The sequence below is a fragment of the Choloepus didactylus genome, chromosome 14 (assembly GCF_015220235.1).
Source record: "Choloepus didactylus isolate mChoDid1 chromosome 14, mChoDid1.pri, whole genome shotgun sequence".
Taxonomy (NCBI): domain Eukaryota; kingdom Metazoa; phylum Chordata; class Mammalia; order Pilosa; family Megalonychidae; genus Choloepus; species Choloepus didactylus.
Window position 1 is genome coordinate 76,097,850 of NC_051320.1, and position 16,861 is coordinate 76,114,710.

The window sequence follows — 16,861 nt, forward strand, 5'->3', positions numbered from 1 at the left end:
ATAACTCTTGGATAACAGCATAAGTGTGAATCTTTATGTCCTTGGATTAGGCAATGGTTTCTTAGATATGATACCAAAAACACAAGTGACTAAAAAGAAAATAGAAAAACTGGATTACATTGGAATTAAAAACTTTCCAATAGAAAACAATACCATCAAGAAAGTGAAAGACAATCCACAGAATGGGAGACAATATTTGCTAATCATATATCTGATAAGGAAATTGCATTCAGAATATATAAAGATCTTTTAAAACTCAGTAATTAAAAGGCAACCTAATTTTTAAAATGAACAAAGGAGTTCAATAGACATTTCTCCAAAGAAGAGACACAGATGGCCAATAAGCACATGAAAAGATGTTCAACATCATTAGTCATTAGGGAAATGCAAATCCAAGCCACAGTGAGTTACGACTTCATACCTGTGATGGTTAGGTTCATATGTCAACTTGGCCAGGTGATGGTGTCCAGTTGTTTGGATAAGCAAGCACTAGCCTGATTATTTCTGTGAGGATATTTTGTGGACTTAAATCATCAGTAAGTTGATTGCATCTCTGGCTGATTATACCTACAATCAATTGAAGAGATTGCCTTCAACAATGAGAAAAGACTCATCCAAGCAGTTGAAGGCCTTAGAAGGAAAAGTGCTGATTTCAGCAGTTAGAAAGAGAATTGCCATCTTCATTTGAGCCAGCCAGCTTCTCCTGGGGAATTCATTGCAAACCTTCATCAGAGTTCTAGCTTTCAGCCTGCCCTACAGAATTTGGACTTGTATATTCCCATAGTCACATGAGGCAATTTTTATAAAATATCGTAATATTTACAAATATCTCTGTTGGTTCTGTTTCCCTAGAACAACACAATAATTGTTGGACTCACTAGGATGGCTATATTCAAAAATACTAGACAAGTGTCGATGAGTATGTGGAGTGTTCAGAGTTCTTATATACTACCAGTGGGAACAGTGACTCGTGCAGCCACTTGGGAACCAGTCTGATAGTTCCTCAGAAGATTAATTAGACACCATATTACCCAGCAATTCCACTCCTAGGTATCTACCCCAGGGAAATGAAAACATACATGCACACAAACACTTGTACACAAATGTTCATAATTGCCAAAAAGTAGAAACAACCCAAATGGCCATCAACTGATGAATGGATAAACAAAATGTGATGTATCCATACAATTGAATATTACTCAGCAACAAAAAGAAATGAAGTATTAATATAGGCTATGACATAGATGAAACTTGAAAACATTATGCTAAGTGAAAGCAACCAGTCCCAAAAGATCATACATAAACTGTATGATTCCTTTTATATGAAATGGTAAGAATAGGCGAATCTATAGGGACAGAAAGTAGGTTAGGGCCAGAGAGGTTTGGAGGAATACGGAATGACTAATAATGGGCATGGCATTTTTTGGGGGGTAATGAAAATGTTGTAACATTGATTGTAGTGATGGTTACACAACTCTGTGTTACTACTAAAAAACATTGATTTGAACACTTTAAATGAGTGAATTGTATGGTACATGAATTATATCTAATCCATATATATGTCTAATTTTATTTAATCTGTCTATCTATATATCCATATCTAATTATATCTCAATAAAGTTAGGAAGAAAAAATCCTGGCATTACTGGTTCCTCCCCCTGGGAGCCCTGCATCACAGTGTGTGATTTCCAGGCTGCCTTGCTGGAGAGAGAGGCCACATGGAGGAGCACAAGGGGCCAGACATCCAGCCCTGGCCACCACCTGACTGCACCTGTCTGAGTGACCACAAGCTAGAGTAGTAGAGGAACTACTCAACTGAGCCCCACGGAAACCCACAGAATAGTGAGATATAATTAAATGGTGATTGTCTTAAGCCACTAAGCTTTGGAGTAGCTTGTTACAAAGCAAAAGATAATTGGATCAATGATAGATTCAAATTCTTGCTTTAACACTGTGGCTACATATCAATGCTAAAAGGCAGTGATAGGCTTTTTCTTAAAGACAGGAACCTGCATGGGACAACTTGATTATAAGGAGATGAAATAAGGAAGAGCAAAGGGTGGCAGGGTGCATTATAAATGGCAAGCTGAACTAATCCAGGCAGGCCTGCCAGCTGGTGCCTTTCCTAAAGCACACATTGGCAGAGGCAGCTAACCAGCCAGTTGTCAGCAGCCACCAGCTGCCTAGCAAGGGCTCTAAAGGCTTGAAAAGTCATGGAATTTGGGGAGCCCTTTGGAGTGGTACATGATCCAAATTGGACCCAGATTGGAGAAGATATCTTGGATCCAGGTCAGAGAAGATGTCTTAGAGGAAGCCATGTCTGAGGCTGGAAAACTGAGGAAGTGAGTTTCTTTTATATTTTCACTCCAAAATACCTTATTTGAGGGTCAAAAGAAATAAAGAAATGGTATTCCTTACTTAGGTGGGCCATGGGTCATTTTATTCTCTTTTCTAGATCCTCATCACCAGTGCTTTCAGGCTTAGCTCCATGTGTGACTTTAGTCTCTTTTTTTTTAAATTGAATTTTATTTTTTAACTTTATCAAAAAATTTAAAAAACAAACAATAAAAAAAACAAAACAAAGGAATAAGGAAAAATAAATAACCTAAAATAACTACATTGCTTCCAACATGTTCCTACCATATCCCAAGAAAATAAACAGATTATAACCCAACAAAGGAATAAGAAAAACAAATAACCTTAAATAACTACATTTCTGCGAACTTGTTCCTACCATACCTCCTGGAATTTAACAAACCATAGTCATTCCTGAGCATTCCCAGAACATTAAGTTTACCCTCCACAACTTATTTGTTCTTATTAGGTTATTGTTCCTCCTTCACTATTTGCTGTCTATCGCTAGATCCCCTACAATTGTACAGTATATACCATTTATTTTACATTTTTCACAGTGTTCACATTAGTGGTAACATACAGTATTTCTCTTTTTGTGCCTGGCTTATTTCGCTCAGCATTATGTCTTCAAGGTTCATCCATGTTGTCATATGTTTCATGTTGTTCCTTCTTACTGCCATGTAGTATTCCATTGTATGCATATATCATATTCTGTTTATCCACTCATCTGTTGAAGGACATTTGGGTTGTTTCCATCTCTTGGCAACTGTGAATATTGCGGCTGTGAACATTGGTGTGCAGATATCTGTTCACGTCACTGCTTTAAGATCTTCCGGGTATATACCGAGAAGTGCAATTGCTGAATCGAAGGGTAACTCTATATCTAGTTTTCTAAGGAACGGCCAGACTGTCTTCCAGAGTGGCTGTACCATTATACAGTCCTGCCAACAATGAATAAGTTCCAATTTCTCCACATCTTCTCCAGCATTTGTAGTTTCCTGTTTGTTTAATGGCAGCCAATCTAATTGGCGTGAGATGATATCTCATTGTGGTCTAAATTTGCATCTCCCTAATAGCTAGTGAAGCTGAACATTTTTTCATGTGTTTTTGGCCATTTGTATTTCCTCTTCAGAGAACTGTCTTTTCATATCTTTTGCCTATTTTATAATTGGGCTGTCTGTACTATTCATTGAGTTGTAGGATTTCTTTGTATATGCAAGATAATCAGTCTTTTGTCAGATACATGGTTTCCAAATATTTTTTCCCATTGAATTGGCTGCCTCTTCACCTTTTTGACAAATTCCTTTGAGGTACAGAAGCTTTTAATTTTGAGATGTTCCCATTTATCTATTTTTTCTTTTGTTGCTTGTGCTTTGGCTTTAAGGTCTAGGAAGTGACCTCCTAATACAAGGTCTTGAAGATGTCTCCGTGCATTATATTCTAGGAGTTTTATGGTACTGTCTCTTATATTGAAGTCTTTGATCCTTTTTGAGTTAATTTTTGTGTGGGGTATGAGGTAAGGGTCCTCTTTCATTTTTTTGCATATGTATATCCAGTTCTCCCAGCCCCATTTGTTGAAAAGACTGTTATGTCCCAGTTCAGTGGTTTTGGGGGCCTTATCAAAGATCAGTCAACCACAGATCTGGGGGTCTATCCATGAATTCTCAATTCGATTCCATTGATCAATATGTCTATCTTTGTGCCAGTACCATGCTGTTTTGACTACTCTGGCTTTATAATAAGCTTCAAAGTCGGGGAGTGTAAGTCCTCCTGCTTCGTTTTTCTTTTTTAGAATGTTTTTAGCAATTCGAGGCATCTTCCCCTTCCAAAGAAATTTGATAACTAGCTTTTCCAAGTCTGCAAAGTAGGTTGTTAGAATTTTGATAGGAATTGCATTGAATCTGTAGATGAGTTTGGGTAGAATTGACATCTTAATGACATTTAGCCTTCCTATCCATGAACAAGGAATATTTTCCCATCTTTTTAGGTCCCCTTCTATTTCTTTTATTAAAGTTATGTAGTTTTCTCTGCATAGGTCTTTTACATCCTTGGTTAATTTTATTCCTAGGTATTTAATTTTTTTAGTTGCTATTGAGAATGGTATCTTTTTCTTGAGTGTCTCTTCAGTTAGGTCATTTCTAGTGTATAGGAACATTAGTGATTTATGTGCATTAATATTGTATCCCACTTTGCTAAATTTGCTTATTAGCTCAAGTAGCTGTGTCATTGATTTCTCAGGGTTTTCCAGATATAAGATCATGTAACCTGCAAATAATGACAGTTTTACTTCTTCTTTCCCAATGTCATGCCTTTTATTTCTTTGTCTTGCCAGATTGCTCTGGCTAGCACTTCTAGCACAATGTTGAATAACAGTGGTGACAGTGGGCATCCTTGTCTCATTCCTGATCTTAGCCGGAAGGCTTTCAGTCTCTCCCCATTGAGTACTATGCTGGCTGTGGGTTTTTCATATATTTTCTTTATCGTATTGAGGAAGTTTCCTTCAATTCTTACCTTTTGAAGTGTTTTTATCAAAAAAGGATGCTGGATTTTGTCAAATGGCTTCTCAGCATCTATTGAGATGATCATTTGATTTTTCTCTTTTGATTTGTAGATGTGTTGTATTACATTGGTTGATTTTCTTATGTTGAACCATCCTTGCATGCCTGGAATGAACCCCACTTGGTCATGGTGTATCATTTTTTTAATGTGCCTTTGGATTCGATTTGCAAGTTTTTTTGTTGAGAATTTTTGCATCTATGTTCATTAGGGAGATTGGCCTGTATTTTTCCTTTCCTGTAGCATCTTTACCTGGTTTTGGTATTAGAGTGATGTTAGCTTCATAAAATGTGTTAGGTAGTGTTACATTTTCTTCAATGTTTTGAAAGAGTTTAAGTAAGATTGGTGTCAGTTCTTTTTGGAAAGTTTCATAGAATTCCCCTCTGAAGCCATCTGGCCCTGGGCATTTATTTGTGGGAAGCTTTTTGATAACTGATTGGATCTCTTTGCTTGTGATGGGTTGGTTGAGATCTTCTATTTCTTCTCTGGTCAGTCTGGGTTGTTCATGTGTTTCCAGGAAGTTGTCCATTTCCTCTACATTATCTAGTTTGTTGGCATACAGTTGTTCATAGTATCCTTCTATAATTTTTAAAATTTCTCTGGGATCCGCAATAATGTTGCCTCTCTCATTTATTATTTTGTTTATTTGGGTCTTCTCTCTTTTTGATTTTGTCGGTCTATTAGGTGCTTGTCAATCTTGTTGATCTTCTCAAAGTACCAACTTTTGATGTTATTTATTCTCTCTTTTTTTTGTTCTTTATGCCATTTATTTCTGCTTTAATCTTTGTTATTTCTTTTCTTTTACTTGGTTTAGGTTTAGTTTGCTGTTTATTTTCTAGCTTCTTCAGTTGTGGCATTAGTTCTTTGATTTTAGCTCTTTCTTCCTTTTTAATGTATGCATTTAGAGCTATAAATTTCCCCTCAATACCGCCTTTGCTGCATCCCATAAGTTTTGATATGTTGTGTTCTCATTTTCATTCATCTCTCTATATTTAGCAATTTCTCTTGTTATTTCTTCTTTAACCCACTGACTGTTTAGCAGTGTGTTGTTTAACCTCCAGATATTTGTGAATTTTCTAAGTCTCTGATGGTTATTGACTTTTAATTGTATTCCATTGTGATCAGAGAATGTGCTTTGAATAATTTCAATCTTTTTAAATTTATTGAGGCTTGTTTTATGGCCTAGCATATGATCTATTCTGGAGAAAGTTTCATGAGCACTAGAGAAGAATGTGTATCCTGGTGATTTGTGATGTAATGTTCTGTATATGTCTGTTAATTCAAATTCATTTATCAGATTGTTTAGGTTTTCAATTTCCTTATTGGTCCTCTGTCTGGTTGATCTATTTATAGGAGAGAGTGAAGTCTCCCACAACTATTGTGGAAACATCTATTGCTTCCTTCAGTTTTGCCAATGTTTGTCTCATGTATTTTGGGGCACCTTGATTGGGTGCATAGACATTTATGATTGTTATTTCTTCTTGTTGAATTGTCCCTTTTACTAGTATAGCGTGACCTTCTTTGTTTCTTATCACATCCTTGCATTTAAAGTCTATTTTATCTGAGATTAATATTGCTATTCCTGCTTTCTTTTGGCTGTAGCTTGCATGGAATATTTTTTCCATCCTTTCGTTTTCAGTTTCTTTGTGGCCCTGTGTCTAAGATGAGTTTCTTGTAAGCAACATATTGATGGTCCATTCTGGCAATCTATGTTATTTAATTGGGGAGTTTAATCCATTCACATTCAATGTTATTACTGTGAAGGCATTTCTTGAATCAGCTATCCTATCCTTTGGTGGTTGTTTGTGAGATATATTTTTCTCCTCTCTCTGTTTATTTCCTTTAATGCACTTAAAGAGATCCTTACTAGATCTCTTTAGTTCTGAACCCTTCTCCATACCTCTCTTTCCTTTCTTTGTTTCTCTGCCAGCAGGGCTCCCTTTAGTATCTCAAGTAAGGCAGGTCTCTTGTTAGCAAATTCTCTCAGCATTTGTCTGTCTGTGAAGATTTTAAGCTCTCCCTCAAATTTGAAGGAGAGCTTTGCTGGATAAAGAATTCTTGGTTCGTAATTTTTCTCTTTCAGAATTTTAAATATGTTATACCACTGCCTTCTCACCTCCATGGTGGCCTCTGAGTAGTCACTGCTTAATCTTATGTTGTTTCCCTTGTATGTGGTGAATTGCTTCTCTCTTGCTGCTTTCAGAACTTGCTCCTTCTCTTCAGCATTTGACAATCTGATCAGAATATGTCTCGGAATGGGTTTATTTGGATTTATTCTGTTTGGAATTCGTTAGGCATCTATGATTTGCATATTTATGTTGTTTAGAAGGGTTGGGAAGTTTTCCTTGATGATTTCTTTGAATGCTCTTTGTAGACCTTTACCCTTCTCTTCCCCTTTTGGAACACCAATGATTTTTATATTTGTGCTCTTTATGTTGTCCATCATATCCCTGAGATCCATTTCGAATTTTTCAATTTTTTCTCCATTCTTTCTTTTGTACTTTCACTTTCCATTCTGCACTCTTCCAGTTCACTTATTCTTTCCTCAGCTTCCTCTAATCTAGTACTGTGTGTATCCAGAATCTTTTTAATTTGATCAAATGTTTCTTTTATTTCCATAAGATCATCTATTTTTTTTATTTACTCTTGCAAATTGTTCTTTATGCTCCCCTAGGGTCTTCTTGGTGTCCTTTATATCCTGTGCCATGATCTTGTTGTTTGTGATTACTTCTTTGATTAATTGCTGCAAGTACTGTGTCTCCTCTGATTTTTTGATTTGGATGTTTGGGTTTGGATTATCCGTATCTTCTGATGAGTCTCTTGCTCATATGTTTGAAAATTTTCTGTTGTTTTTGGCCTCTTGGCATTTGCTTATCTTGATAGGGTTCTTTTAGGACATGCAGACTTATTCGAGCAATTATCTATAATTTGTCAGAGCTACAGCTTGGTGGAGCGCACTTTCCCTGACTTACCAGCAGTTGGCACCCCTGAGCCACCTATTCCCCTCAAGCAAGTTCTCCCCAACTTTGTCTGTGCCACCAGTGGAGGTCTGAATCTTGTGAGGATCCAATCAGTGCACCAAATTTCTGTGTGTAGTTGATGCAGCCAGCCCTGAAGATGTGGGGTGTGCCCTGTGCAGTTAGGGAGGGAGGGCAGCTTTAATATTCAAATCTCCCAGCTGTTCCTGGAGACTTAAAGCTATTGCATGAGTCCAATCCTACAGCTCAGAACCCCCACAGTCTCTCTCTGCTGCAGCCCCACAAGTCCCTGGGATTGGTGTAGGGCCCTTGGGACTTCTATGCAGGACCCCACCTCCAAGCTGTGACCCCCATGGGCCTCTGCTGAGGGAAGACTGTGCAATGTCACAGGCAAGCAGAATCCCCTAGGGAAGCTCTCGGCTGCGGCATTGCACAGGCGCATTTCCAGCCCGCTGAGAAGACGGCTATACAGGGCATGGTAATTTCCCACTTCCACAGTCTTCTGCCTTCCTAGTTCTGGGACAGTTAGCTGCGGGTGTGCAAAAGGCTATCATCCACGCCAGATACTGAGGTGGGTGCCTGGGGCGTCAAAGGCACTCTCCACCATGCTTGACTGCATGGCTCTCACTGCTGGATCCACAGCCACCTTTGGGGTTTTTAAACTAATCCGTTTCCAAATGCCGACCTCCGGTTTCTCCCCACCATGGTGTGGCTGCTGTTTCCCCAGCAGCCTCACTCATTTGTTTCCGAATGCAGACCCTCAGTTTCACCAAGTGCACAGTCCCTGTGGATTTAGTGAACCTCGTCCAGCTGGTACAATGCTGGAACTGGTATTCTGGAGCACTTTCTGTCTTTTACCTAGTGTTTTTCATGGAGAAATATTTTGCTCTGTCTCTCCTAATCCACCATCTTGGATCCTCTCAACTTTATTCTATACAGTTTATTTCCAGTATATATTCATTGTGCTTTCAGTGCTCTCTGAGCTGTGGGGGGAGGGAAGGGGAGGTTTCACATATTTTCACCACTGTCCACTGATGATGAACGTGTTCCAGTTATCTATTCCTGCAAAACAAAGCATTCCAATACTTAGCGACTTAAAACAACATTGATGTATTCTTTTCCCCCAGATTCTGAGGGTTGAATGGGTGGCTCTTCTATTGACTTCACCTGGGCTCACTCATATGGTTGCTGGAGGGTCAACTGGGCTGGAAGGTCCAGAATGGCCTGATGCTCACATTTGACAGTTGGTACTGTCTGTTGCCTGCGCCCCTCTGTTTTCCTGTATGAAGCCTCTTTTCCTTCAGTCGTCTGGACTTTGAGGTCTTTACATAGAGGTCTTGGTAGCATTCCAAGAGGGCTAAGATAGAAGCTGCAAGGCCTCTTAAAGCTCAGCCTTGGAAGCCGAATTATGTCCTTCTATTGCATTCTGATGGCCAAAGCAGGTCCCAAGGCCTGCCCAAGCTTAATGGAAGAAGAAATAAACTCAATGTCTTGATGGAGAAACAGTGAAGTCACATTGGAAAGAAGTATGGGAACTGTGTGGCTATTGTAGATTATCTTCTGTAGAATGTCTTTATGATTCTGTCCCTTGTGTTGACATATATGTGGTGATTGTCCTTTCTACCCTCTAAGAAGAAGCTGGCCACTATTAACTAGGATTCTTATTGCTCAAACTAACTTAGCTGTTACTAACCTTGGGAAACAGCCTAGGTCTAAGGATGGATTAAAACATAGAAAAGGGTTGACTTGGGAAAGGTCTAAATGAGAAGGTTTTTTAAGAGTTCTGTTACATGCTGAATAAAGTTTTTAAATGAGTTTTGTTATATGCTGAATAGCTCTTATCAATGCTTTTAGTAGTAAAAGCAGACATTTATATACTTAGAATTCTCAAAAAAAATTTTTAAAACATTCAGACAGTAATGGTAACCCAGGGAAGGAAGTAGATCAGGTATTATCTTCCTCATTTAGTATGAGTTTGGGGGACACTGAAGCAGTGAGAAATTGTATAACTTGTTTGTGGCAGAGTTGTGTTCGGGTCCCAGAGCTCCTGCTTCCCAATCCACTGCCTTTTCTGTGGCTTTGAAGTAGTAGAACTCTGAAGATCCTGCTGGGAAGAGTAGAGAGTACTTAAAGGTCTCTTCATTTTCATCCATTTCTAGCTATTAAGCCCTGACCCAGGCCCAATGATTGGTTATGTAGTGGTAACACTTTGTACATATACTGTTTTTGTAATATATAGCTGATTCACTGGCACATTTGATTTTCACGGCAGCTGGGTGAAGAAACCATTACATGCTTGAGGAAAGCATAAAAGGACTTAATAAAAGAAGAGTAGCTTGCCTTGCTCTCACAGTTACTAAGTGACCCATTAGGAATAAAGTTAGGTCTTTTAATTTCTAGTCCGGTGCTCTTTGCACAGCAGGGTTGGGCTGTAAGTCTGAATGCCTTGGAAATGAACATGGTATGAATGGACATTCAGGTGTGTAGGTGTCTCTGTAAACATCGCTTTATAAACATTTATTAATATGTATTAGCGCTTGTTTGCATGACCTTGGGCTGCTTCTTCCCCACTACATTGAATGCTGTCATTCAGTTTTTCTCATTTGAATGAGAACAACTTTTTCTCTTGAGGATGATGAGTGGATTAGAGTGTAGTAATCTCCAAAGCTTCTTCCTGCTCTAGCATTAAATGGCTCAATTTATGTTTCATATTATGGTTAGTTTGAGAGGAAATGAAAGTTTTTAAAAGAGGAAAGTTCCTGTCATATAGGAACTTAGCAGAGATAGCTTTAAAGAGGAAGATGACACAACGGCTCTGGCATTTTAGGAAGTTCAGTTTTTCACTGAACAAAATTTTATGGACAAACATGGATTGTACCCTCTTGGAGCTTATAGTTGAGTAGAAGGGAGAGTCTTTAATCTGATAACTGTGATGCATTACCTTGAAGGAAATGTACAGGGAGCAGTGAAATGTCCAAATAGAGACCTGACAAGAACTGAAATGCAAAGGATAAAGAGTTAGGTGGCATGAGGAGTGGAGAGGTGGTGGGGAGAGATGGGAAAGATAAATTCAAAGGCTCCATGGTGGAAGGGACATGGTACGTTTAAGGAAGTAAAAGAGGGAACACACAGAGGTGAGAAAATGAGAGTGGTCTAAATGGGGCAGGAGGCCAAACCATACATGCATAATAGGCCATGTTAAGAATTTTGATCTTTATCCTAAAAGCAATGAGAAGCCATTGAAGTGTGTTTTCAACAGGAACAGGACATTATCAGGTTTGGATTTTTAAAAGATCATTCTAACTACTGCGTTTGGATTTAAGTGCTTGGGGTTTTGCTGAGAACAAGCGTGGATGCCTAGTTTGGTCTAATTAAAAAACCAGCATAGTTATCTAGGTTAAAGACTTTGGTATTTTAGACTAGGGTAACAGTGGCTGCCTTCATACTGAGGCTGGCCGGGGAATAGGGAAGATGGGGGCATCAAGGATGATGATGTCTTCTCTTCTGGCTGGATGGTAGAAGCCCTCACCAGAGCAGGAAAGGTTTAGGGGGAAAACATGAATTCGGTTTTGGGCTTATTGAGTTTGAGCTGTCTTTGAGATGTTCGTGTTGATACAAAGGTCTGGAAGTGGGGAAACAGGCCAGTTCTGAGGATTTAAATGTGGGAATCCCCAGGGCATGGATCGTAATTAAAGCCATTGGTATGAAAGAGCTCACCTGAGATATGTAATGAGGAAAGAGGGGATTTAAGGACTGAATCTCAAGGAATTCCAACATTTCAAGTCCAAGAAGTTGAAAAGGAGCTGACACCAAGATAGCTAAGAAACAGTTAGGACCAAAGGGACGGAAGGAAAACAAGTACAGGGTGATGATGTCCTTGTTGAGGGGAGTGGTAAGGAGTGCACAGTGCTAGTGATATCAACCAAAATGTGGATCAGGAAATGCCCATCATACGTGGATGCAAGGGAGAATGTTCTTGGCCCCCGGTGGGAGCTGTTCTGGAGGTGTGGTAAGGAAAGAAGCTGGAGGAGTTGAGGAATGCCTAGGAAGATATATGGGAAGAGGCGGGTGGTAGAGGTGTGACTTCCACAATCATCTTATTAAAGCGCAGCAATTTGGGAAATGGGATAATGCCTTTAGGAAAGAAATAATAGTCTTATTAGAAAGGTAGGGTGGGGGTTTGTGGAGGGGAATAAATTGTAATTCCTTTTCAGATGGCTAAAATGAATGCAGTCTGCTGATGACAGAGTTTTGGATTGTATTTCCAGTTTTTTTCTAACTACCAGGAGAAAATGCATCTTGTTCACTTCTGAAGCAGATCCTCTTCTTGAAATGACATTTGTGGCAGCACACGATAAGCCCCATCCATCTGTCTGGCAACTTTGGTGTCTGGCAACAGAAGCCTGTGATGTAGGATTTGAAATGAGCTTATTTCCTTTTGTGTAGTTTTGTTTTATTTTTATTTCCCCCTTTCTTCCTAACAGGCTGATGAGCCCTGAAAACACACTCCTGCAGCCCAGGGAGGAGGAAGGGGTCAAGTATGAGCGCACTTTCATGGCATCTGAATTCTTGGATTGGTTGGTTCAGGAAGGTGAGGCCACCACAAGGAAAGAGGCAGAGCAGCTTTGCCACCGGCTTATGGAGCACGGCATCATACAGCATGGTAAGTGTATTAGTCAGGTATTGCTGTTGTTACAAACAACCCTAAAATATTGTGGCTTACAACAAGACTTATTTCCTACTTGTGGATCTGCAAGTCAGCTACAGCTCTGCTTGGGTTCAGCTTTGCTTGTCTTCTCTCTGGGAGTCAAGTTCAAGTCTGTGTTCCATGCCTTCTTGTTCTTGAACCCAGCCTAAAGGTTTCAAGATAAGTTGATTTCACTGATAAGAGCAGAGCCAAAAAGGACAGGCAGATTCTTGTAGTGTCTCCAGAAACTTCTGCTTGGAATAGATGTCACATCACAACCTCCCACATGTAATTGGCCAAAACAACTCATATGGTCAAGCCCAACATCGGTGAACTTGGGTACATATGCCTCCAAAAAGATTGGTATGGAGGGGAGAATGAAAATTTGCTGAACCATGATACGAGCTACAACAATGAAGAATTAGTCAAAAGGGCCTCGTAAAGTTTGCACTTTCTTTATAGGGATGAATCATAATGAAGCAATATAAGCTATTGGTTAAAAACTGTATTCCTATTGCTGCATGGCAAATTACCCCAAAACTTGGTGGTATAAAACAACAATTAATGTTTATTATGCATTTTGTCATGCAGTTTCCATAGGTAAGGAACTTGGGATAGGTGTAGTTGGGTGGTTCTGGCTGAGTGTCTCTCATCAGATTACTGTCCAGATGTCAGACAGGCTGAATATTATTCAGCCATGAAAAGGAATGATGTTCCGATACATGCTACAACATGGGTGAAACTTGAAAACATTATGCTAAATGAAATAAACCAGACACAAAAAGTACATATTGTCTGATTCCATTTCTATGAAATATTTAGAACAGGCAAAGTTATAGAGACCAAAAGTAGGTTAGAGGCTGATGGCTGGAGGAATGGGGAGCTATTGCTTAACGGGTTCAGAATTTATATTTGGGTGATGATAAAAGTTTTGGTAATGGATGTTGGTGATGGGTGCACAATATTGTGACTATAATTAATGCCTCTGAATTGTACACTTAAAAAGGTTAAAATGGCTGATTTCATGCTATACATATACATGTTTTATTTTAACATTTTTAAAATAAAAGGTATCAGTTGGGGCCACTGTCGTACTGATTGGAGTGGCTGGGGTTTTCCACAGTGAAAGACAGGGTGTAGTTTGAAGCTGTGTGTTCCCCAGAAAAGCATGTTCTTAAAGTTAGTCCATTCCTGCAGTGTGGACCCATTGTAGGTAGGATCTTTTGGTGAGGCTACTTAAGTTAAGATGTGACCCACCTCATTCAGAGAGGGTCTTAATCCTCTTATTGGAATCCTTAATGAAATTCAAAGGTAGAGAGAAAGCCAGGAAGCAAGAAGCTGAAAGCAAGGAAGAGAAGGGAGGGACCAGCAGATGCCACCATGTGCCTTGCCATGTGCCCGTGAAGTCCAAAATCGCCAGCAGCAGGTCTTCAGGAAGAAAGCCTCATCTTGACGATGTTTTGATTTGGACTTTGTCGTGGCCTCAAAACTGCAAGTTCATGAGCTAGCAAATTCCCATTCTTAAAAGCCCAACCATTTCTTGGTATCTGCTTTGAGCAGCTTAGCAAACTAAAACAGGCAGTGTGCTTTGGCTAGAGTTGTTCTATCATCTTTGCTTCAGATGGAGAAAGTCAGGTGATACCAAGTTCTAGAAGAAAAACCAGCCTTTTATACCATAGTGTTCTGACTCATGCTGTGCCTCCTGGACTAAAGAGAAAAGGCAGAGGTTGCCACAAATTGCTTCTAAATGATTGCCAAGGAGTAATTACACTTCAGTTACAGTATAATTTTGGAACACTATAAATGTAAATGCCATAAAGTTGCAATGTAAAGGATAAAATAAAAGTGTAATTGAAATCTTCACCACAGAAGTGTGTTTTCCATTGTTTTAGGAGGATTGAATATTCCACGTATAGAAGCTGGGGATTTCAAGGAAGTTCCAGTTTCCCAACCTAGAAATTCATTGGTAAATTACGGGTCCTAACTTTGAGTTATGAAAATAGACCACAATATCTGTGTATGTTAGAGTTAATGATAAATACCAGTTAGAATCTTTAGCAAATCTCTGAATTGTTTTGCTAATATTTCATGGATTAAACACTAAAGAAAGTCAGCCTTTAAGCTTTTAGCAAAGGGTTTCTAGATAAAGTAGTTCCCTAAATTGAAACCATTAGGTGTAAAAATCAGGTACACTTGTGAAATCCTAATTAGTTTTACCTATGAATGGTGAATGATGCTCTAAAATCAAGGCAGAACTTGTTAGATGAGTAATTAACTTACATGCATATTTATTATATATAAGCATGTATATGTGTGTACTTACACAAATGTCAGTCTATATGTTGACCGTAGTGACATATTTATATAACTCTCTGATTTATTGAGGCTTACTGTGTACCAGGCACTGGACTAAATATAGGTTGTAAAATGTTGCATATTTAATGTGTACAAATGCTTCACATGTATGATTTATATATTGTATCTCATTTAATTCTCACAGCAATTCCAGAACTATTCTGTTATTATTATTACACAGTGAAGAATTTGGAAGTTCAAAGCCTATAAGATATTTTCCCAAGGTCACATAGCTAGCTGGTAGCTACTAGATACAATGCTTTTGAAAGAACTTTGCTTTGACCTGGGTGTATCTGGGTTGTAGCTGCCTAGCATGGTGGAATGAGCACAATATTTGGAGAGAGACAAACTGGATTCAGATCCCACCCACTGAGCTGAGCAACCATAGCTGAGTCTCTAAACCCTCCCATTCCTCAGATTTTTAAACTTATGAAATGAGAGTCACATTATATAGCTTAAAGAGGTAGTTTTTTGTTTGGTTGTTTGGTTGGTTGATTTGCTGTCAAACACGTTTGGTGTTTTCCTAGAAGGAGTCAACATATAGTTGTACTCATGGCTAAGGTTCACCACAGTGAAAGGATCAGCAGCAGGATCAGCAAGGGGGAAAGATACATTAGGGGGAGAGTGGAAGAATCCAGGAACAGGCTTCCTCTGTTCTCCCTTGTGGGAGAGGCTACCCAGAATTCCTTCCTTCCTTAAGCTCTGAAATGCAGTAATACATGTGCAATGTTTCTAGCCAGGGAAGCCCTCTTAAGACTCAAAAGCCCAAAGCTTTCACTACGGCTGTTCATATACGAACACTCTGCTTGTGCAATTGGTCACTACTACCAACATGCCAGACTGGCAGAAGGAAAGCAGATGTCCTCCATAAATCACATTATTTGCACAGCTGAGGCATGCTGGTGCAGCACCATGGAATGCCTCAGGTGGGCAAAACCGCCTTGTCATTTAGTAAAGTAGGGAACATTCCAAAAGCCAAGTTCCCAGATGTTCCCCAAGGGCCAGCCCCACAAGCAGGCCCTTGTATATCAGGGCTAGTATGATAACTCAGAGCTGTTGTAAGATTAACTGGAATCATGTTGGAAAAAGCTTTTAGCACAGCTCTACCTGTTATGGCCTTCCAAGTCCAGCTGTGGCACTTGAGCTGACCAACTCCAAATCACTGATAAAATTTATAGTGCTCCTGCTCTATACCAGCCACTGTTCTACTCACTTGTTTACTCATTCTTCTCAACAACTCTATGAGTTAGATATCATAATTAATCCCATTTTTCAGATGAGGTTAAGTGACTTTCTGAAGACAACAGCTAGTAAATGGTAGATTTGGAATTCAAACCAAGGCAGCCTGGCTTCAGAGCCTGCGCTTGTAACCACTAAAGGAGATCGGACGCTGATTGCAAGCCCCAGTAGACGAGGAAAAAAATTCTCAACTTTTGTTGCATCAGCTCACACATCCTGGCAGATATAGCATAAACATTGTTAGCTCATAAAACCTACACAATTCCCTTTCCCCAAACAATGACTGGATACCTTGAGATTTTTGTGAACCAGTTGTGCTCACATAAAGTATCTCTCCCAGCTATCCAGCTATGGTAAGTGGAGGGAGATGAAAACCAAATAATCACATGGATAAATTGTTCACAGCTGCAGCAGCTGACCCTGGCTAATCAGGCTACTGCTGCTGTGTTGGATGTATAATTTCCTCTTTTAAAGATTTAGTCAGAGCACTTCAACAATTTCAATACTTCATAAGGCTCTCTTTCTTTTTCTTTTGTCTTAAATATATATTTATATAACACTTTGCAGTTGTATTTATATAACACTTGTGCAGTGCACAAATCAGTTTTACGTGCATTCTTTTTTAAATCCTCCCAGCTGCCTTAGGGTAGTTGTGAATATCCCATCCTGCAGTGGGGTAGACGGAGGACCG

The 16,861-nt window shown here is 39.3% G+C and overlaps 1 protein-coding gene across 1 annotated transcript in view; it reads left to right on the forward strand.

Moving 5' to 3' along the window:
• The window catches only part of DEPTOR (DEP domain containing MTOR interacting protein), a 160,955-nt gene that overhangs the window by 74,127 nt on the left and 69,967 nt on the right, over positions 1–16,861 (forward strand). Inside the window, exon 4 of the mRNA XM_037802794.1 lies at positions 12,374–12,552. Coding sequence (XP_037658722.1) covers positions 12,374–12,552 — 179 coding nt within the window. The remainder of the gene's footprint in view (positions 1–12,373; positions 12,553–16,861) is intronic.